This window comes from Styela clava, chromosome 3 (assembly GCF_964204865.1).
Source record: "Styela clava chromosome 3, kaStyClav1.hap1.2, whole genome shotgun sequence".
Lineage (NCBI taxonomy): Eukaryota > Metazoa > Chordata > Ascidiacea > Stolidobranchia > Styelidae > Styela > Styela clava.
In genome coordinates this window covers 312,856-335,345 of record NC_135252.1, presented here as the reverse complement: position 1 = coordinate 335,345, position 22,490 = coordinate 312,856, and the positions used below count along the sequence as shown (strand labels likewise).

Genomic DNA, 22,490 nt, shown 5'->3' with positions numbered 1-22,490 from the left:
GTTAATATGTCAAGTGGTATCATGGCACTGTAGTCATAGCCTCACAATTTAGATGACTTGATTCAAAATATTACATGAATAAACCACTCACAATTCAATTTGTATAAAAAAGAAAATTTTTAATTCATCCAGGTGTTTGATAAAGTTTTTTGATAATCAGAATATTATTAGTTGGTTAGTTTTTGTGAATTCTGGATTCTTGTGAGCAAGATGGCGCAGCTTTTGCCAATCAAATTTCAAGAGCATCTGCAGGTGTGTAACTGTTATTACAATTGAAATTTTATTGTCTAAATTATCAGCTTCTATATGGAAGTAAGCACTAACTTCACTTGAGTGTTGTAACATCCACCAAAATTATTGTAAACTCTGCTGTATTGTGTTTAGGAGATAAAATTTTGTCCTTTTAAAGCTAGTAAAGGCTTATGAATGACTACTTTTATTTTTTTCAGCTCCAAAATGTTGGCATCAATGCAGCTAACATTGGTTTTTCCACTCTCACCATGGAGTCTGATAAGTATATTTGTGTAAGAGAGAAAGTTGGTGAACAAGCTCAAGTTGTTATCATCGATTTAGCTGACTCTGCTAATCCGATTCGTAGACCGATATCTGCTGATTCAGCAATTATGAATCCAGCTAGCAAAGTTATCGCCCTTAAAGGTATAGTATAATCAGAAAACTTGATATTCAATTTTATTATTCAGTTTAGTGTAAATTTTTTTTAAGTCTGTTCCTGTTATCTTAAAACCAATCTTAATTTTCAGCTGGTCGTATGCTCCAAATTTTCAATATTGAAATGAAGTCAAAAATGAAAGCTCATAACATGACAGAAGACGTTGTTTTCTGGAAATGGATTTCCACCAACATGGTAGCACTTGTCACAGAGGGCGCTGTCTATCATTGGAGTATGGAAGGTACAAGCTTCATGCATCTCATTATGGGCAATATTGAATTATGAATTATTTATTAATAAATGCCTATATATGTTTCTGAATGACAGGTGATTCGCAACCTACGAAAATGTTTGATCGTCATGCTTCGCTTGCTAGTTGTCAAATCATCAATTATAGGTAAAGTTACTGTTCTGACTGTATTCATACCACAATATAATTCATTTTTTACAATTACTGGTTACCTCTCTATTCAAAAACCGATGTGTACTCTCTTACGGCTATTTGTGACTTTTTTGAAAGGTATAAAAATGTTATTCAGCAAAAACATCCATATTGGTGACTGTTTTCTTGGGTTTTCGAATTCTATAAAAAAGATTTTTAAACTTGTAAACTATTATTCAATAGATACGTAGTTACAATAATAAAATTTATAATTAATTTGTTATGTTAGGACTGACTCTAAACAAAAATGGCTTCTTCTGATTGGGATTTCTGCTCATGCGAACCGGGTAATTGGTGCCTCTCAGTTGTATTCTGTCGAACGAAGAGTGAGTCAGCCTATCGAGGCTCATGCGGCAACTTTTGCGGACTATCAGCTAGAAGGAAACAAGGTAACACTTATCTAGAGCGAGTTTGTCGATCAAGTTTAAAAGATTATTTAAAGTTTTAATATTTTTGCTTGTCATAGTTCAAATATAATTGTATTTTGAACAGTGCCGAGTATCACACAATGGATTGTTGTATCATTATGCGTGGTTGAACATAGCAGATTAAATTGCAGTGTGACCAGTCAATAGTAATAAACAGCTCCATTATTATTAACAATGATTTCAGCACTATTTATACTTTGTATTTGTACTGAAATCTGAAAGATATTTATTTAAATATTGTTATGTAGTAATTATCATGAATTATGGGATTTTGATAAATTTTTCTGCTGTAGTGGTAGGAGAAAATCTTCACCAAGTTAAAATTGTGACTTTATCAAAGATGAACTGATCTATATTTAATATCATTCAAGGTAGTTTACTCTCTGTATAATAATTCAAATGCGATCAGTTTTTTCTTTATCTTAAAAGCTTATTTACCACATTTTGAAAAACGACTTAGCCGTTTGTTAATAAAGTTCTTTCCATGTTAGGAGCCATCAACCCTGTTTTGTTTTGCGATTCGAACCCCGCAAGGTGGCAAGTTGCATACTATTGAAGTTGGAAGTGCCCCTGCTGGTAATCAACCATTCCCAAAGAAGGCAGTGGATGTGTTCTTCCCACCCGAAGCTCCTAATGATTTTCCAGTCGCCATGCAGGTTTGTATGATCTAAGAGTATTTCAAGTAACCAACTGGAAAGATGTTTATTTAGGTTTAATAATACTAAGCTATGGCTGCTAGTTGGTTAAGCATCAAGTACATTCTTCACTCATCTTCTAATGCATTCCAATTTGCCAGTACAAAGTTTTAAACTGTAAAGATCAATAGCCTAATAATCTTGTGAATTTGTCATCTTACTGAGTGATTGGAAATATTGCTTCATCCATTTATAAATTTGTCGAGGTGACTGAATTTCACCAAGTCAACATATGTTTTATTAACTTACTAACTTTCATTTAATCAATATTTCTTACTACTTCAGAACATTTATTGATTTTTAGTGATTTTTTGCTATCTATCTCACAAGTGCACTTGTCACTTGCAGAATATTGGTTTCTGGTCAGCTGCTTCATTCACAAATTAATGAGATATTGATCTTATGCGCTGGTTGCTTCACAACTGAAGCTATTTGTATCCTGTTCAATAGAATGGCTGCTAAAGCTATTTATTGATTTACCAAACCTTAGTGTTAGAGCTATATGACTTTTACTAACATATATAATTATATTCTCACGGATAAGGTAATATATAATTAAAACCTGTTATTATCTAAAGTGATTAATTGATAAAAAAGTGCTAATTTTAATATTGAATTAAAAATGGAGCTAGCTCTCATTTCTATTTCAGTTACGTGTTTTAAACATTAATAGAGATTGGCAACGAAATTAAAAGCAATGTTTTTGGCTCATATCATAACTTGCCATTGATGCTGGGATATCATCATTATTGTCTGATTTGTTGAAGTTACATGATTTGTTATCATGGTTTATCTCATGTATATATATACATACAGCATTAAAGTTGTTCAAAATTATCTACACAGCAAAATTTTATTAAACGACTAGGCTATTTAAATTCAGACCCCCTTTGACTCTAAATACATCGGTGAGCAAAATAAGACCGAACCTCGCAACATAGGTGAGCAAAATAAGGCCGAACCTCGCAACATACTGCAGCAGCATACAACACAACGAATGTTTAGTTTTGTTCCAACTTCATCAAATAATTAATTGGGTATCCCCAGCTGGAGCGGTTAGATCAGAAAACATATTCTTCCTTACTGAAACTACCGTAACAAGATATGGCCGTATTGTAAAAATATGTTAGTAGTCCTATTTTGATTCCTTTATTCTCATTTTCTATACATTTACACAATTCCATTATAGGTTTTTGAAAGTGCAATGTAACCTTATTAACAATAAATATATAGTTAGAATAGTGTGTAATGGTTAAATTATTCCTAGATATTTAAATTATAACTACGATGATTTATCATCCAGCAGTTGGTTGAAGGAATTGTTTAGTATCTGTACCCAATTTGTGGAAACTTATTCAATCAGAATTTTCAATCTTAGAATTTCTATCATTCTCTTAAAAGTTTGATTGGAAATAATATTTCCTAGGGCTCAGATGTACTTCTTTATCATATCACATGATGTATCAAAAGTTTGTTTAATTTTGTTGCCACTAAGTTTTTGAAGCTTCTTGTGCCTGATTTTATACCAAGCATTGAATTACAGCATTCTCCAAAGCACAATGTTCTCTACCTTGTCACCAAGTATGGTTATATTCATCTGTATGATCTTGAAACGGCTGTTTGCATTTTCATGAATCGAATAAGTGCTGACACAATCTTCGTAACTGCTCCTCATGATGCCTCAAGTGGAATCATAGGCGTTAATAGAAAAGGACAGGTAATAAAATTGATGCTAGTTTATGAGAAAGTAATTTACACTCATTTGACCCAAGAAAAGTTGCAATGCTGTGTTGAAACAACGAAGAATTACTTTATAAAATTTGCTTTGATAGATTTTAACTCCCAAAGACCTAAAGTTAGAACCTTAGTAAGCATTATAGGAATCAAATAATATAATTTGAAAATCATCTCTTTTTTCTGTGGACCGCAGGAAGAAATTTAATTCATATTTCATGATAGAGTTGATTTTTCAATTTTCATAGATACCGGTAGGTCTTCATATAGATGCGTAACATATTCGGTCTAATTACGTATTTGTTAATGTGTGAAATGACTGAAATTTTTTATTTGTCAATTATTTCATACAAAATTGTTTATTATAAATACTGTTTATGATTAGATCAATTTGGATCAATTTATATTCCACCTCCTTAGGTATTAACAGTATCAGTGGATGATCAGAATGTGGTTCCTTACATCACCAATACCTTGAAAAACCCGGATCTCGCACTTCGATTCGCTGTGCGCAACAATTTAGCTGGAGCAGAAGAACTTTTCTCTAGGAAATTCAACACTTTATTTGCTCAAGGAAATTACAGTGAAGCAGCGAAGGTAGCTGCCAATGCACCAAAGGTAATAAACTGAAATTCAGTAGTAGGCCAGCTATACAATCCTTTGTGATCATTGGTTATGTTGAAATTATACCATGTTAAATCACATATGTTAGGACTGCAGAATATGGAGTTGGAAACAAAAATATTCTAGTACATCATGGTTACTAGAACATTGCGTTGTATGTTTTTGTTCAAATCATGCGGGGGATGTTTGTGTAATTAAGAGGAGTCATAACATATAAATGTGCGTTGTTACAGAAATGTCTGTGCTTTTGGCGTTTTTAATGAAATTTTACTTGAAACAATTTAAAATATTTGAAATTGAAATAAGGTGCTGATGGAAATTTTATAATTCTTCACTATTCAAACTGCAATTATATGCAGCTTTTTGAGTTTCTATTATGTATTTTTGTAACCTGACTATTGATAACGTTGGGCTATTGATATGGTAAAACAATCTCAGTCAGTTCATAATTAGGTTTCTCGACTTTTTGTATGTTCTAGATTGTGTAATCATGTTGGTATGCTTTTGTACAAGGTTTACTTGCATTATTATGCATTAGGATTTAATGTTTGACAAACGGGGCATATCGCTGAAATAATAATCACACTGTGTAGAGTGCCTGTCACCGGCCGGTTCAGTAAACTATTAGAGGAAACAATAGCATTGGTGCGCTGATACAAGATACAGGGCACAAAATTAACAATTTTTTGGAGGTTTATATTTGCTAGTAAATTTGAAATATATTACCTAAGCAATTGAACATGAATATAGAAATCTCAAAAAACTTATAAGCGGTCAATTCCTGTACTTTAGACAATATTTTTTGATTCTGAAAGTTTGTCGTACATCTTTTGTTCATATAAGGAAGTACATCACCGGCACAGTAAATAACTCTTGAGTTAATGTTTGACAGAGTATGAGTGTGATATTATTGCTCAATTGACTCATGGCGAAGAGCAAATAGCATGAAAAATTCACAATACCTTTGACTTTTTGAAATGGTCTATTAGGTGATTTAAATAGATAAAATTTGTGAGTATCGGCCTGTTCAAAATTATTTGTGGTCCTAATACTATTTTTGGTACTCCGTTATCCTTGATGATGATTATTTGGGTTGTCCGTACCAATATTGTTCTTGAAAAATTTCGACACAATTCACAATTATAAAGTTAAAACTGCACTTTTATTTCAATAATCAGAATAGCTTCAGTTTCGAATTACAGTATATTCAAACTAATTTTATAGCCTTTAATAATACGTAAATTTTGTTAGCACTTTCCCCCTTTTCTTTCATAATTCTATGGTTAGGTACTAGGTTTATTCGTAGGAGACTTCTCATAATATCAGTATTAGTATTCAATGTATCCGGATTAATAACTTTTCAATGTTTCAGGGTATTTTGAGAACGCCTCAAACAATTCAGCGCTTTCAATCAGTACCAGCTCAGCCAGGACAAACATCTCCTTTGCTGCAGTATTTTGGAATACTCCTTGATCAGGTTTGTTTTCCATTTTTTAATATTTTGATTTAATATTCCTCAAGAATATCATAATCTTTTTGCCCAAAATAGCAAGTGTATTTGTAAGCTTTCATTAGACCATAATCCAATTTCATCAGACGAAATAAGATATAAAAATGACGGTAAATAACCCAAATCTTCCATCACCATTTGTAATAAAAACATTATCACTTTCCTTGCCACAAATCATCATGCATTCTGTGGCAAATTCTTTCTAAGGAATCATCATCATTCTTTTATATTCAATATTCCCAAATTGACTGTGTTGGTATAACTATTGTATGCTATGCTAAAAACTAGATGGTTATATTGGAAAAGTAGGCCAATTTTATAAAAACTCTGTGTTTTCAGCTTAAATTTATTTGATTATAACTTTATATAAGACATTCATGTACCTGCCCACTATTGTGTTATATTTAACCCTACAAGATAAGCATGAATTCCTTTGCTCAATTACATACAATGAATGTAGACAGAACATTCTCTTTGAATTTTTCAGTTCATTGAATATGTTAAAAATGTTGATTTACTTACCTTGGTATTACTTCAGTGTGATGCTGTAGTTGGGTCCAATATTTCTGTTTATTATACTCATGTTTATTAATAGTATTGATGGAAATTGCATATAAGAGTTATTTAAACTTAAGGGTTGAGTTGAGATACATATTCTGTGCATTGCCCCATTTAAATTCTATATTTCATCGCACTCAGAGGATATTTTGTTCTGTATTGTGTCAATATGTGTTTCAATACATTAAAATACTACAATATTCAAATGCTATCTAAAATACAAAAATTTGGAGCTATTGTATGCTTTAATATCTTGAATAATGGGAAATTACAGTGAATCTGCAACTTGTTATATACTTTATTCACACCTGAATCATTATATCCATTTGAATATACATATATGCATAAGAAAACTGATGCTTAATATATAATAAATGTAACAATTCAGGTGTAAATTCACCGAGAGAATCTAGAGGCCATGACTGTGGTATGCTTGTAAACCCGTACAACTGAGTTTCAGGTTTTTCATATTAAAGATCACACAGTATAAGTTATTAACCTTTCATTTTATTTGTAACAGGACAAATTGAACAAAGTTGAATCCTTGGAATTGTGTCGCCCTGTGCTTCAGCAAGGTAGAAAACAACTTATTGAGAAATGGCTGAAAGAGGAAAAGTTGGAATGTTCAGAAGAATTAGGAGATATCGTCAAACCACTTGACTCTACTCTCGCTTTGTCCATCTATCTGAGAGCTAATATTCCTAATAAGGTTAGTGTTTATTATGCCATAATAACAATTGTATTAGAATTGGTTGTATTTCCATTTACAACTCTAGCAAAATTCCATTCAACAATGTGGCAGGCGCCAGGATTTACAGTAGTCAAGAGTCTCCTTCACTTTGACGTCATAACTGAAATTATGTTTTATCCAGGTCATCATGTGCTTTGCTGAGACCGGGCAGTTTCAGAAGATTGTGTTGTATGCGAAGAAAGTTGGTTATACACCAGACTACGTTTTTCTGCTTCGTAATGTGATGAGAGTCAATCCAGAAACCGGAAAACAATTTGCCATGATGTTGGTGGCTGATGATGAACCACTTGCTGATGTGTCGCAGGTGATGTTAAAATTAAGAAAAGAATAACAGTAATTTTGAAGTTGAACATCAGTTGCTTTAATTTTGATGTGGAATCCTTGTAAACAATGGAAGGAAGTCCCTTTGAATCTACATATTGGATTAGTTTGAAGTGCAGAATTCTCTCTTGAAATTTATTGAGATTTTGACAACCTAAATGGATTTCGTTTTGTGAAACTTGACACAAAATATTCCTTAGTTTTGCTGGCTGCTGCACACTCATATTTCTCTAATGTTAAGACATGCCAAATACAAACCTTCTAAGACAAAAATAATGCATGATAGTTGATCCGTCAGCGCAAAATCACAGAAAATAGATAAGGCGCTTCTGCAGAAAACCAAATTTATAGCACAGCTTACCACTGTGAAAAACAGATTCACTGTGAAAAATACCCAGTTTACTGATAACAATGATTTTAATAAAAATGAATTGAACAAAAAAAATTCCCGCGGCCAGTATTCTTTTTACATGTAATAATTATAATATTTTTCGTATTAATATACAAGGTATATATTTATATATACTTTGAATTAATCTCTAGCCTCAATTTCTTTTTGGTATTCCACTGAATGTTTATTTCATTGTGTACAGATCGTCGATGTTTTCATGGAATCCAATTTGGTGCAACAATGTACTGCTTTCTTGTTGGATGCTTTGAAAAACAACAGACCTGCAGAAGGTCCCTTGCAAACTAGACTATTGGAAATGAATCTCATGCATGCTCCTCAGGTATTTAACCATGTCTTTATCTATTTCTGAATGTAGTATGTGGTATACAATTATATACTACTGCTTTTAATTTAGCTAGAAACAATCAGTTCAGTTTGAGACAAAGACAGGAAACTTTTTCAACTATCAAACTGATATTTTCAAAACTAATGCTTCTATTTTCCATGAAAGCAAATTCATACTTAATTTTTCTGTGCCCAACTCTAATTTGATGCAAATCAAATATACTCATTCCCAGATGATGACAAGTACGGCGCAGTAAGGAAGCTTTTCCGACTGGCTTGCATGAAGATTCATATTTGGGGTTTATTTTGATAATATAATTATATTATAATTATTCTAAATTTTGTGCAAGATGGTGGGTTTAGATTTCGATGAACTGGTATAACCGAAACACTGATGGGAATGAAACATGGTCATGTAAACTTCAAAAGTCAAATTCCTATATCACCATTGTTGTCAATTTGTGTAACACAAAGGGCTTCTAGAGCCATTTTTTCGCTTTCTATGTTCTATATTCTATTTATTTTGTTACATTTACTCACTCATTTTCACTTTGTAGGTTTTCTTTTATCTAGCTAGAAACGTGCATTTCAGTTTGGGTTGAAGACAGGAAACTTTACAAATATCAAATTGATACTTTTAAAACTAATGCTTCTATTTTCCATGAAAGCATTTTCGTACTCAATTTTTCTGTGCCCAACTCTAATTTCTTCACACTAATTGTTAATTCAGGTTGCTGACGCCATTCTTGGCAACCAAATGTTCACGCACTACGATCGTGCTCACATTGCTGGTATGTGTGAGAAGGCGGGACTGTTGCAACGTGCTCTGGAACATTACACTGATTTGTATGATATCAAACGTGCCATCATTCACACTCATCTGCTCAACCCTGAGTGGCTTGTCAACTACTTTGGAAGTTTGAGTGTGGAAGACTCTTTGGAATGCCTCAAGGTATATAAAATGACTATCTAGGTTTTAGTCCCTTTACATTATTAGCAAATAGAGATAGATATATCATGTCATCTCGTATTAACAATTTGCACAGCTCGTAATGATTCTAATCAATTTACCGTATAGGCAATGTTGACTGCCAACATCAGACAGAATCTCCAGCTCTGCGTTCAAGTTGCTACAAAATATCATGAACAACTTTCTACTCAATCATTGATTGATTTGTTTGAAAGCTTCAAGAGTTTTGAAGGTATTCTCATAGCTTAGTTTTACAGAATTATTTGGATTTCCTTGTTATTATGCTGATGGTTTTAAGTATATTAGTAGTGGTTATTTAAATGTAAATTAATGATACATGCAGAAATATATGAGAATGGATATGCTTTTAATTAAAATAGCAAATTGTTTACGAGAAACGATTTAACATCAAGGTTTCGCTTTAAAAATTGAAAATTTCTATTATCTGTGTTCTTAGAAACAGCTTATCTTAATTCTCAAGTTTTCTGATATTCGTAGATCAGCAACTACTTTTTTAATTGCTGGAAATCTTCTAGATTGCTGAATATTCCAAGTTGTTATATTGAGGATTGCCACTTGATTCATGACAACGACATAAGCATTCCATAACTAATTTCAAAATAGGATTAATTGGAGATACACCATGCTTTATGCAAAAGATTACTCTAATTTTCTGTTATTTATTCAGGTCTCTTCTATTTTCTTGGATCAATTGTCAACTTCAGTCAGGAAGCTGAAGTTCATTTCAAATATATTCAGGCAGCTTGCAAGACTGGTCAAATTAAGGAAGTTGAAAGAATTTGCAGAGAAAGCAACTGCTATGATCCTGACAAAGTAAGATAACACCGTAGTTTGAACTCAGTTTTTGTATTTTGCATCCGTTATTCATATGTGAGGATGCAAAGCAAATATACTTATTCCCAGATGATGACAAGTACGGCGCAGTAAGGAAGCTTTTCTGACTAGCTTGCATAATGATTTATATTTCGGGTTTATTTTGATAATATAATTATTCTAAATCTTATGCAAGATGGTCGGTTTAGATTTTGATGAACTGGTATAACCGAAACACTGATGGGAATGGAGCATGGTCATGTAAACTCTCAATGTTAAATTCTTATATCATCAATGTTGTCAAATTGTGTAACACATTTTTGTTGCTTCCTATATTCTATAATCCATTTATTTTGTTACATTTACTCGATCATTTTCACTTTTAGACTATATATCTCTATCTGATGTAAAATATATATTGATAAAACATAATAGAAATACTTTATATTTTAGGTGAAAAATTTCCTGAAAGAAGCAAAACTGACTGATCAACTTCCTCTGATCATTGTGTGCGATAGATTCGATTTCGTTCATGATCTTGTTCTGTACTTGTACCGGAACGATTTGCAGAAATACATCGAGATTTATGTGCAGAAGGTTTGTACCAAACACATGTAATAGAGTATGAATATCATCAGTTGGTTAATGAAGTTCGTGATAATAAGAATTAGGATTTTATTTATTTTCTATCCAACATTACTTGTTTTGAATGTCTAAACCTCAATGTTCAAAATTCTTCTTATAGGTGAACCCATCTCGTCTTCCAGTTGTTATTGGAGGACTTTTGGATGTTGATTGTGCTGAAGATGTGATCAAAAGTTTGATAATGGTTGTCAGAGGTCAATTCTCTACTGATGAACTGGTGGCTGAAGTTGAAAAACGTAACAGGTAAATTAATAAACTTTTTCAAAACTTGTTTGATAATTTGTTATATTCGTATCAAGCGAAATTAGAACTTCTTTTATTATGTCCATGATTATGTCTACACATTTCCAATTCAGCTACAAGTATATTGGCATCCATACTATTTATATAATATTATGAAAGTTAAGGCTGAATAAAACGAGTGTATTCTATATTACCATTGTCCGAATAAAAATGATTTTTTATTTAAGCTGCATTTTCTGCGTAAAATCAGAGTTATTGTTATATTACTAACTACTGTAAATTTTAAGTCTCAAAAACTTTTGTCTGCTGATTCCTGGATGATGATAAGTACGGCGCAGCGAGGAAGCTTTTCCTTCCATTTTGCAGTTTGTTGTGAACAAAATATAATCAATTGAAATTATTTAAATGGATTGAAAAATTTGGTCACTAAAAAATTTGATTTATAAAGATCCAACATTCTGTAAAATGGATGATTTAGATTCCGATGAGCTGTTTTAACCGAAACACTGACGGGATGTTGTTTGAATCGAAGTGGGACATGCATTGAGTAGTATTTCAGAGCTACTAATACAATCATGATTTGTGTTTAACAATCCAGAATCCTCCAAGATTTCAGTAAATCAAAGTAGCCCATATTAGGTCTGATCATCGGTTATCATTATCACTGTAATTTTTTTTTTTTGAAAGATTATTTAATCCTAATTCAATTTTTCCTTTTATAGACTGAAATTGCTTCTACCTTGGCTTGAATCTCGTGTTCATGAAGGTACTGAAGAACCAGCTACTCACAATGCTCTTGCTAAAATCTATATTGACGCCAATAATAACCCAGAACGATTCCTGAAAGAGAATCCATTCTATGATAGCCGTGTTGTTGGAAAATACTGCGAAAAACGTGACCCTCATTTGGCATGTGTTGCATATGAACGTGGACTGTGTGATGAAGAGCTTATCAATGTGAGTTAACTTTTATGTGTCTTCATGTTTGACATTGGTTATTCCATTTAATATAATGAACAAGTTGCACCAATTTTCACTTGTTTCGTCATAACAAATGACGAGAGGTCAATCTGAGAGGAAGAATTGTACAGATGAAACTACTGCGTTGAGCATAATCATATGTGAATCTTTAGAAAGCAGTAATTTTGAATGATAATTTAGATATAATTTTAGGTAACCGTGACAATGTGTTTGTGGTAAGGATTTCAACCATATATTTCAAACTACTATACTTGCATCACCATACATACAATCTACTATGTGACCATATTTACAATCTGAATGTTTTTAATGTTGTTCTGTAAACCAAGGCTGGGTGCCCCAGTGTGAATGTACTGTGACTTAAGATCTGCAACTGGAGCCATCATGATTTCGAACCAGTTCCCCAGCCCTGCTGTTAGCGACAGTGATTGTAATAATATGCCTCTCCTTTTCTACTTGTAGGTGTGCAATGAAAATTCTTTGTTCAAATCAGAAGCAAGATACCTGGTACGTCGTAAGGATACTGACCTCTGGGTCAAAGTATTGGAAGATACAAATGTTTACAGGAGACAACTTATTGACCAGGTTTGTTTTGAGTTTGATTTGTTGTCACCTTTCATACTGTCAGATTTGCAGCAGTTTTGCATTTTCCGTTGGTATTTCCCATATTACCTATTCTCCCATGATTTGAAATACAGTGTTTTTCCAGCTATCAGCTTTAAATTTTCTTGTTAAGGTTGTGCAAACTGCTCTCACTGAAGCCCAGGATCCTGATGAAGTCTCTGTGACTGTGAAGGCATTCATGTCTGCTGATCTACCTAATGAATTGATCGAACTACTCGAGAAGATTGTTCTGGACAATTCTATGTTCTCTGACCATAGGTGATTGCTATTTTTTGATAACTATGCACATAGGTGATTGCTATTTTTTGATAACTATGCACAGCTTGCATGTAATAGAAGCATTATTTATTGCATCCGAATTATGTTATATCATTATTGTTATATTACTAACTACTGTAAATTTTAGGTCTCTTTTATATTGTCACATTCAAAAACTTTTGTCTGCCGATTCCCGGATGATGATAAGTACGGCGCAGCGAGGAAGCTTTTCCTTCCATTTTGCAGTTTGTTGTGAACAAAATTTAAGCAATTGAAATTAATTAAATTGATAGAAAAATTTGGTCTTTAAAATTTGATGTCTAAAAATCCAACATTCTGTAAAATGGATGATTCAGATTCCGATGAGCTGTTTTAACCGAAACACTGACGAGATTTTGTTTGGATCAAAGTGAAAAAGGGGATATGCATTGAGTAGTATTTCAGAGATACAATGGTGATTTAGTCAAGCTTGTGTTTTACAATACAGAACCCTCAATCACCTCACATTTCCAAATTTTTTGGGATTGGTACTTTCCTCAATATCAACTAAACATATTTGTTTTGTTATTACCTTACTGTATGTTCGTATACAGAAACCTCCAAAATCTGCTGATTCTCACTGCAATCAAAGCAGACAAGACCAGAGTGATGGAATACATCAATAGATTGGATAATTATGATGCTCCAGATATAGCAAATATTGCAATTCAAAATGAGCTTTTCGAAGAAGCCTTTGCCATCTTCAAGAAATTTGATGTCAACACTTCAGCTATTTCTGTAAGTTCTTTCTGAAACTTGGAAGTTGCTATAAGGATAAAATATGGTAGCAATAAGCCTTTCCACTTACCTGTACTTTATTGCTTTTTTTTATCAACTGAGACTACATGCAAGGATGTCGTTTCCCTTTGAATATTGAATATTTTGAATATTCCCTTTGCGTTTTATTTGAATAGTTTTTTCTAATTTCAATTGTAATTTAGAAAGTGTGCCAACCTTGCGAGGACGTTCGCTTAATTTCTTTTGTTACGTCGCATTGTTCGAAATTAGAAATTCCCATTCGAGGGATCCTGAAACAGCCACCGCTATCGTTCCACTTGTTAAATCAGTGGACAGTGGACTTTTTAATGATTTTTTTGTTGCCCAAGAAATTCAATTTATGACCCATATTACAGACATTGGTTTAACGCAATGGTTCCCAAACTTTTTGTTCGTGCGGTGCCAAATTATCAGAAAAAAAAATCACGCCGCACTTACATATAAAAAAAAAATTGTGTTTAAATAAAACTTGATTTTGTTATCATTAATTTGTACTTTATGTCATTTAAAGTTTGAAGACATGTAGGCCTAAAGAATAAAGAAACGTAAAATGGAATTATTAATTCATATACACAGCATTCAAAATAAGAAAAAATAAAACATTCATAATAAATTCAACCTTTTAAAAGATTCGATCATATATTTGTTATGTTGAACACAATTCTGTTAATTTTCAGAGCTTCACTTGGCCCCCTTGGGAACCGCTGGTTCAATTAATAAATTGGATTTTATATCGTCACTCAGTCAGTTGCTGCCAAATTTTGCCACGATTGTATTTAATATTTGGGCCATTTGTGGATTAAACTTGGCGATGCCTAATTTTATTAAACACACATACCTAGGTTTTGATAGAGCATGTCAACAATTTGGATCGTGCATACGAGTTTGCGGAGCGTTGCAACGAACCGACTGTCTGGTCACAACTCGCTCAAGCTCAGTTGAACGCAGGAATGGTGAAAGAAGCTATCGACTCTTACATCAAGGCTGATGACCCGAGCATGTATATGGAGGTTGTTGAAGCTGCTGGTGGATCTGGTGAGAGTCGAAACAATGACAAATTACTGTACTCCAGTTTATATACTTATTATAATAAGTGGTATTTTAGATTTGAAAATAGTAGTTCAGAATTTGTTTAGAAGGAGTTGTATAGTTTTGAATAAACAAGGGCAATGTATTGGTCTTTCAACTATGAGTTATCAAAGAAGCTCAGTAAGCCTACAGAATCATGTGACAATCATTTAATGAGATTATTCATCGAGAAGAAGGTGATTGTAAGCCATATTAATCCCAATAGTCAGAACCACTCTGATATTACTTATATACACAGGCAATTGGGAAGATCTTGTTCGATATTTGCAAATGGCTCGCAAGAAGTCTCGTGAATCCTATGTTGAGACTGAACTTGTGTTTGCATATGCTAAAACCAACAGACTTGCTGACTTGGAAGAATTCATCAGTGGACCAAACAATGCTAACATTCAACAGGTATGGTGAATTTTAAAAGTAAAATAGCATTTTCTAGTAATTCTAAGCATATGGGTTTTATATAAGCAGTCTCTCAAATGACAAACGGCTTGGAATGACCTGTGTTTGTCAAATTTGGTGCTGGGTGTCCAGGTATTAGTTATGGCTTCTGGTCACAGGACTGACCAGGGTTGGTATCTTTAATATGTAATGTCAATGAAGTTATGTCAAAGACTATTTTGAATATTTTCACAGTTCATTTTTTGATGCAATTTCTTAACAAAACAGTACATTTGTAAAGACAAATTTTGTTTGAATTATGTAGCTTTGGATCATATTCATTTAGTATCTAGCTAAGGAGAAAATTATCCTGACATACATCCGAATCCATATTGAGCTCTGTGCCATAAAAATTCTGCTTTATCTTATATAATTGTTCTTTTTCTCAAAATTTGAGGTTGGAGACAGATGTTTCGATCAAAAAATGTTTGAGGCTGCAAAACTGCTTTTCAACAACATTTCCAACTTTGCTCGTCTGGCAAGTACTCTTGTAAATCTGGGAGAATATCAAGCTGCTGTGGATGGAGCTAGAAAGGCAAACTCGACCAGAACCTGGAAGGAGGTATGTATGACTTGAAAACGCTAATTTTGTATTCAGGATTTAATATAATATGAGCATAATTCGAGGCAAAAGAGCGAATGTTGAAATCCTAAGAATAATTTACTTTCAATAGTTGCAAATGTATGTTTAGTTTTCAAGGGTAAGAAATATATTTTGTTGTAGGTATGCTTTGCATGTGTGGATGGAGAGGAATTCAGACTTGCTCAAGCATGTGGACTTCATATTGTTGTTCATGCTGATGAGCTGGAAGAACTCATCAACTATTATCAGGTAAATCATTATTTTTTCATTTCTTCATCATTCATAGTAAAGTGAATGCATTTTCATGACCAACTGATCTGTATTTGATGATATGGGATATCAATATCAAGCTTGAAACAAATTGCGATCAAATGAAGTAAGATTTAAAGTGCAATTGGTATTTTTTTGACATCTTTCCAAAGTTACCAAAACCGTGGGTATCTTGCCAATATTATTCAAGATACCATCAGGTTGTGTGTTGGTAATCCTCAAGTTGGTACTGCTGTTAGATTGGAGTGTTTCTTACTTGATAACAGAATATATCAAGCAAAAATATTCTGTAGCTTCTTTCACTTTGTAAACTAGTAGAAATAAAAACATTCCCGAATGATGAAAAGTACGGCGCAGCGAGGGAGCTGTTTTTTAGCTTGCACGATGTTTAAACAATTCATTCAAATTTATATTTGATATTTGTGACAATAATACATCAAAACAATACACTATTGGTATGATTGAAATTGATAAAAACATTTAAACATTGTGCAAGATACATCAATTAGATCCCGATGAACTGGTATAACCGAAACACTGACGGGAATTTGAATTGAACGAGAATTAAATTACTTGAATAGATTATATATTATTTGCCTCACAGTTTAGTAACACTTGTTTTTTTCTTCTGCATAGGATCGTGGATATTTTGAGGAATTGATCGCTATGCTTGAAGCGGCTCTTGGATTGGAGAGAGCTCATATGGGAATGTTTACCGAACTTGCTATCTTGTATTCAAAATACAAACCACAGAAAATGAGAGAACATCTTGAATTATTCTGGTCCAGAGTCAACATTCCAAAAGTAGGTTTACAGTAATACATTCATTGAATATTTTTTTGCATTTGTTTTCTTTCTAATCAATTTAGGGGTTTAAATATATACACTGTGATTTCTGATTGCATAAATGGCTACTGCGACAACAAAAATTTACCTGTGCGTAAGGTTACTCACAGACATTCCTTTGGAAGGTAGATAGCAGTCCAATCAAATATAGTTTAACAGCAATTTCAAAGCTATCTTCAAAACATAATATTCATAGGGGTTTTGGTGAAATTTGTCTTTCATCCTAGATTTTTGAGTGATATGCTGAGATAATGCTTGACCAAACATTTTTAGGTTCTTCGTGCTGCTGAACAAGCTCATCTTTGGGCAGAACTTGTATTCCTTTATGACAAATATGAGGAATATGACAATGCTATCGTAACTATGATGGCTCATCCAACTGATGCATGGAAAGAATCTCAATTCAAAGATATCATCACTAAAGTGTGTAAACTAGGGTGTAGATAGTTTCAGTTCCAATAATTTAATTTTTTTTAAATATATATTATTTTAATAATTCCTTTCATCAGAATGGTCACTTTTCTCAAAAATTCAGTTTTATGTCTCAATTTTGAATGAAATTTGGAATAGGTCATGGTTTTCCTGAAATATAAGATGGTTCTGATTATTGAAAATCAAAATATTTTTAGGGCTGAATTCTAGAATACTGGACTATTTAGAAATGAACTCCAAACTGGAGTTCTCCGGTTTTATTCAGTCACATACAAGATTATATGAACATGAATCAAATTGCCTAAGAACCATTGTACCATATTACTGTTGCAACTATTTAACAATTTTTTTCTGTCTAGGTGGCGAACATTGAACTTTATTACAAAGCTCTTCAGTTCTATCTTGACATGAAACCACTGGTCATCAATGATTTGCTCAACGTTCTGGCTCCACGCATGGACCATACCAGGGCAGTAGCATTCTTCCGCAAAGTTGACAGACTTCCACTGGTCAAACCGTACCTGAGATCTGTCCAGAATCACAACAATAAGGTATAATTCAGTTCACTAAAGTAAATATATTTTCTAAATTTTGTGTATAGAAATCTTTAAAAAGTGGTTCACCTAAATTTCAAGTTTGGAATGAATTTAAGAAAAAGAACAGTTGACAAAATAAAGTTTTCATTTTCACATCGACTTGTAATAAATTTTTTTGGATATTGCTGATTTCAAGATAGGATATTGAGAAATGCGTATATACGTTCTTTCAGATTCATGTGTATATATACGAAGTAAAATAACAAAATTTGTTCTTGGCTTAGTTTTTTAAATACGGGCGACTTAAAAAAATCGGAGAGTGGTATATTGAGTGAAATAAATTACATATTGTCCTTATTATCACACAACGCCACAAGCAATGATTTTCACAGGCAGTGAGTGAAACGGAACAAACACTCAGCATATATAGTCTTGATGTTTTTTGTAACAAGTTTATAAAATTTTCAGTCCATCAATGAAGCTCTCAATGATCTATTGATAGAAGAAGAAGATTATGCAGGAGTGCAAACATCTATTGATGCTTATGATAATTTCGACAACATCGCTCTTGCACTGGTAACATATTTTTGACCTTGGTCAGACGAAACGTTACAGAAACATATTTGTGTTGGTGTGCAGCAGGACTCTTGAATTAATCAGAATATTCATCGTTATTCTCGCTACAGCATTCTTGCATTATATGGATAAGTAGTTAGTCCCGCAAAAACCAAATCATAAAATACTATTATTATTAGCCTTATTCTTTCAACAACAATTAGTCTAGCAAAGCATGCTTTTTTAAAATATAGCACTATTCATTTTTTATTATTATTTCAGCGTCTTGAAAAGCATGAGCTCATTGAATTCCGTCGCATTGCAGCTTACCTATACAAAGGTAACAACAGGTGGCGTCAATCTGTTGAACTCTGCAAGAAGGATCTTCTGTATAAGGTATGATTCTTCATAAACAAATGATCTAAAAAAATATTTTCGAATATGCAATTTTGGATATTTTCTAAATTAAGTCGTGTTTAACTGAGAAATTTATAAGAAGCGTGTATTCATTGAAATTGGATTTTTTAATGTATAGTTATTAAATTGAACTTTGGTTCGATTGATTTTCTATTTCTGAAATGTCAAGAATAAATCCAGAATTTGAGTATTCGATTCATTTTTAACATTCATGGTTCATATTTATTCAAAACTCAGTATATATATTTTGATATTAAAATTGTTATAGGATGCCATGATTTATGCTGGAGAATCAAGAGATACAGAACTGGCAGAAGAATTACTTGCTTGGTTTTTGGAGAACGAACGTTACGAATGTTTTTCTGCTTGCTTATATTCATGCTATGATCTTCTTCGCCCCGATGTTGTTCTGGAACAAGCTTGGCGCCATGGAATCACAGATTATGCGATGCCATACATGATCAATGTCATGAGAGAAATGACCACAAGAGTGAGTAGATAGATATATTACTGTTGTATTGCTTGTACTCTTCAAATAGATTTGGAGAAATTGGATTATTTTGATTTCTTGAAATAAATTTTTTTTCGTTGATTACAGTTCTGCTTGTTGAGCCCAGATGGCAAAAATTTTTTGAAACGCTACACAACTTGTGAATTTCTCATGACTGAAGTTCTTGGAGAAACTCTTTTATGCACTAAGCATTTTTTTCAGTCTTACGAATGGCAGATTTTCTACTTGTCATGCCTATGATGAAACCAAATAATATATATTAAGAGCATATTAAAATTGCTTACTTATTTCAAACACTAATCCATGTTCTAGATGTAAGAATTCACTTCGGTGTTTGTCAAATACTTTCTATCTTAATAAATCGTACATAACTAAATTCAACATGTTTAATTTGAATCTTGTCCACGTTTTTTCTCAGATTTCCAAACTGGAAACATCAGAAAGTGTGAGAAAAGAAGAAGAAGAATCATCTGAAAATAAACCGATAGTTTATGGTAGGATAACTTTCATTCAGTTTTTCAAATATGTATATTTCTGATTTTATTTTAATTTGTGTTTTACATATTGATTATATTTAACATCACTCACACTCTTTATTGAAACTAACTAACTACCAGAATCAATCTTTTAAATTTGTAAATTATACTTTTTTATGGTTTTGTAAGTTAGAAATTGTCCAGGTTTTTCTGGTATAAATGGCGCAATCAGTCCTTAATATTTTTTCATCATCTTGTCTTGCGCGCATTTAAAATTGTCATAAACTATTATATTACTCTTCAGATCAACCGCAGCTCATGATTGCGGCAGCCCCAGCAGCAACTTATGGTTACGGAGGTGCTGCACCCGGAATGCCAGGCATGGCTGCGCCAGGTATGCCTGGAATGGCAGCACCCGGCATGCAGCCACAAATGGGAGGTATGCCACCACAGATGATGGGTGGAAATCCTGGTTATGGCTATGGAATGTAAGAAGAGAAGAATGCTCATGCAGCGATAAATGCTGATTCAATCAAAAATGTTGCCACAATGGCACTTGCTACACCTGGTTGTAAAATTTCAGAATGAAGGATAATGTACAATTAATATATTAATTTTTAAAATGTTTCTTTCATGTGTGCAGAAACCACTGCAGACCAAACAAGCTTTTATTCCCAGCTGTTCAATCATTCTCAATAATTAAAATATTTGTCATGTATTGTAATAATCTTGTATTGATTAGTTATGTGGTGACTAATACCCTATCTATTTGACGTTTTAATGTGCGCTGCAGCATTTTCCCAATATGTCGTTTGTTCAAAACATGGTCCAGGTGCTACAATTTCTCATCATTAAACCTTGACATAAATAAGATAAACAAAATAAAATCACGAAGTTTCAAAATGCTTCATCTTGTACAGTACACTCTGTTCGTTTTAATTTACCATTGATTTTGTATATATAAAACATAATCGCATTTGCATAGTCATAAAATGAAGACCACATCGGTCGCAGCTCCACGATATGTGTTCCAATTTTAGAGTCTTGTAGTGTGTATTTATCATAGTAAATTGTCAGAAGTAATTTTCACCCAATTGTACAGATTTCTATTTGCAATCACATTGTTATTACACTATATGCTGTTGATGTTAACATTATTTAGGAAATGTATGTGATTGGTGTAACTATGTAGAATATATAGAATGGAAGATTTCATAAATATGTAAAAACATGTCAATGACTAGTAATAAATATATTGATTGACTATAGCTTGGAATATAGAAAATAATTCATTAATTTCAATGTCGATTTCAAATTTTTGCTGTTATGTCGTGTTTGTGGGACAGGATTTGATTATTTGACTTTGGATACTGGCTGTCGCCTGAAGAATTTTAATTGAATATTTGCTGTGTTATTTCCATTGTACGTTTGCAAATTTCTTGTATTGTCCCAAATTTTTCAAAATGTTTAAAAATAGTTGTTCTACTTCTCCTGCGAGATAATGCGTTGACACTTGTTGATTATTCTTGATCATATTACAATGTTTGGTGTGAGGCCAGTCAAGTGATATCTTTCCATCCGGAATGGGTGTGATATAAATTTGATTGAAAACTATATATTCCTAACAATAAATATAATATTGTATGTAGATTGCTTATGTCATTGCTGTTGCCTGTAAATAATAATAACGAAATCTGGTTGTTGCTTTAGATTCTGCAACATTGACAAAAATGAAATAAATTATTATCGTACTACAATGACGAATAGATTTCGTTGGGAGTGGGAAGATTTCGTTTCACCTTTTTGATGATTGAATTTCCCAGTATTGAAGGAGTAATGAAATGTCCCAGTATTGAAGGAGTAATGAATGCCTGCGTTTCGTTTGATGCTGCTATTTGCTGGGCTCTTTCTGTTGAGTGCTCCAAAAGAATTACAAGGTAGAAAATGTAGCGGTAACTGGTCGGGTATGAGACAGGGAATCGACGAATCCGAGTGTTAGGTCACGGACTTAGTCTGTCCGCGCTTTCGTTTGTGCTGCTCGTCAACATAGGTGGTATGTGTTTGGCAAGCCGTGCCGCAGGTATTCCTTGAGCTATTTTAGGAACAAATTTTTCCTCTTGTTTTGAACGTCTAGAGACGTTCGCTTTGGTTCTATTTTGACCGTCTATTTTGCACATCTGACAATAATAGTGTCGCTTTTACGTGGCCGTCCGAAACAAAAACGTCGAGGTTATGAAATTCTTACACGCCAATATGCGTGTTTCTGCAAGCAGTTTTTGCCAATGACAAAGTCGCCTACGTAAAATATATAGTTGCCACTAGTCCATTACAACGTCGTACAGCTTTTAGGACTTTTTAGAATTCTAAAATCACTCATTCTAAAGTTCTTTTGCTTTTGAGGTTGATAAATAACATCGCTCTAAACGAAATTTGTTGCATCTAGCAATGTTTTCCTACTTCTTTTTCGTTTGATGATAAAATTGCAATTTTTAAAAACAAA

At 33.0% G+C, this 22,490-nt stretch overlaps 1 protein-coding gene across 1 annotated transcript; it reads left to right on the top strand.

Annotated features, from left to right (window-relative positions):
* The first annotated feature begins 98 nt into the window (after positions 1-98).
* Positions 99-21,640, top strand: LOC120341966 (clathrin heavy chain 1). Its single transcript, XM_039410586.2, has 33 exons — positions 99-252; positions 450-657; positions 762-911; positions 998-1,067; positions 1,342-1,501; positions 2,032-2,196; positions 3,779-3,952; positions 4,390-4,587; positions 5,966-6,070; positions 7,182-7,370; positions 7,534-7,716; positions 8,327-8,464; positions 9,200-9,421; positions 9,548-9,671; positions 10,128-10,273; positions 10,727-10,870; positions 11,019-11,161; positions 11,884-12,118; positions 12,605-12,727; positions 12,879-13,024; positions 13,618-13,801; positions 14,683-14,875; positions 15,168-15,325; positions 15,762-15,926; positions 16,089-16,196; positions 16,854-17,021; positions 17,337-17,486; positions 17,855-18,046; positions 18,500-18,607; positions 18,869-18,982; positions 19,272-19,493; positions 19,933-20,008; positions 20,295-21,640. Exons 1-33 carry the CDS (start codon positions 211-213, stop codon positions 20,480-20,482), a joined length of 5,091 nt encoding a protein of 1,696 aa, XP_039266520.2. The 5' UTR covers positions 99-210; the 3' UTR covers positions 20,483-21,640.
* Positions 21,641-22,490: the final 850 nt, after the last annotated feature.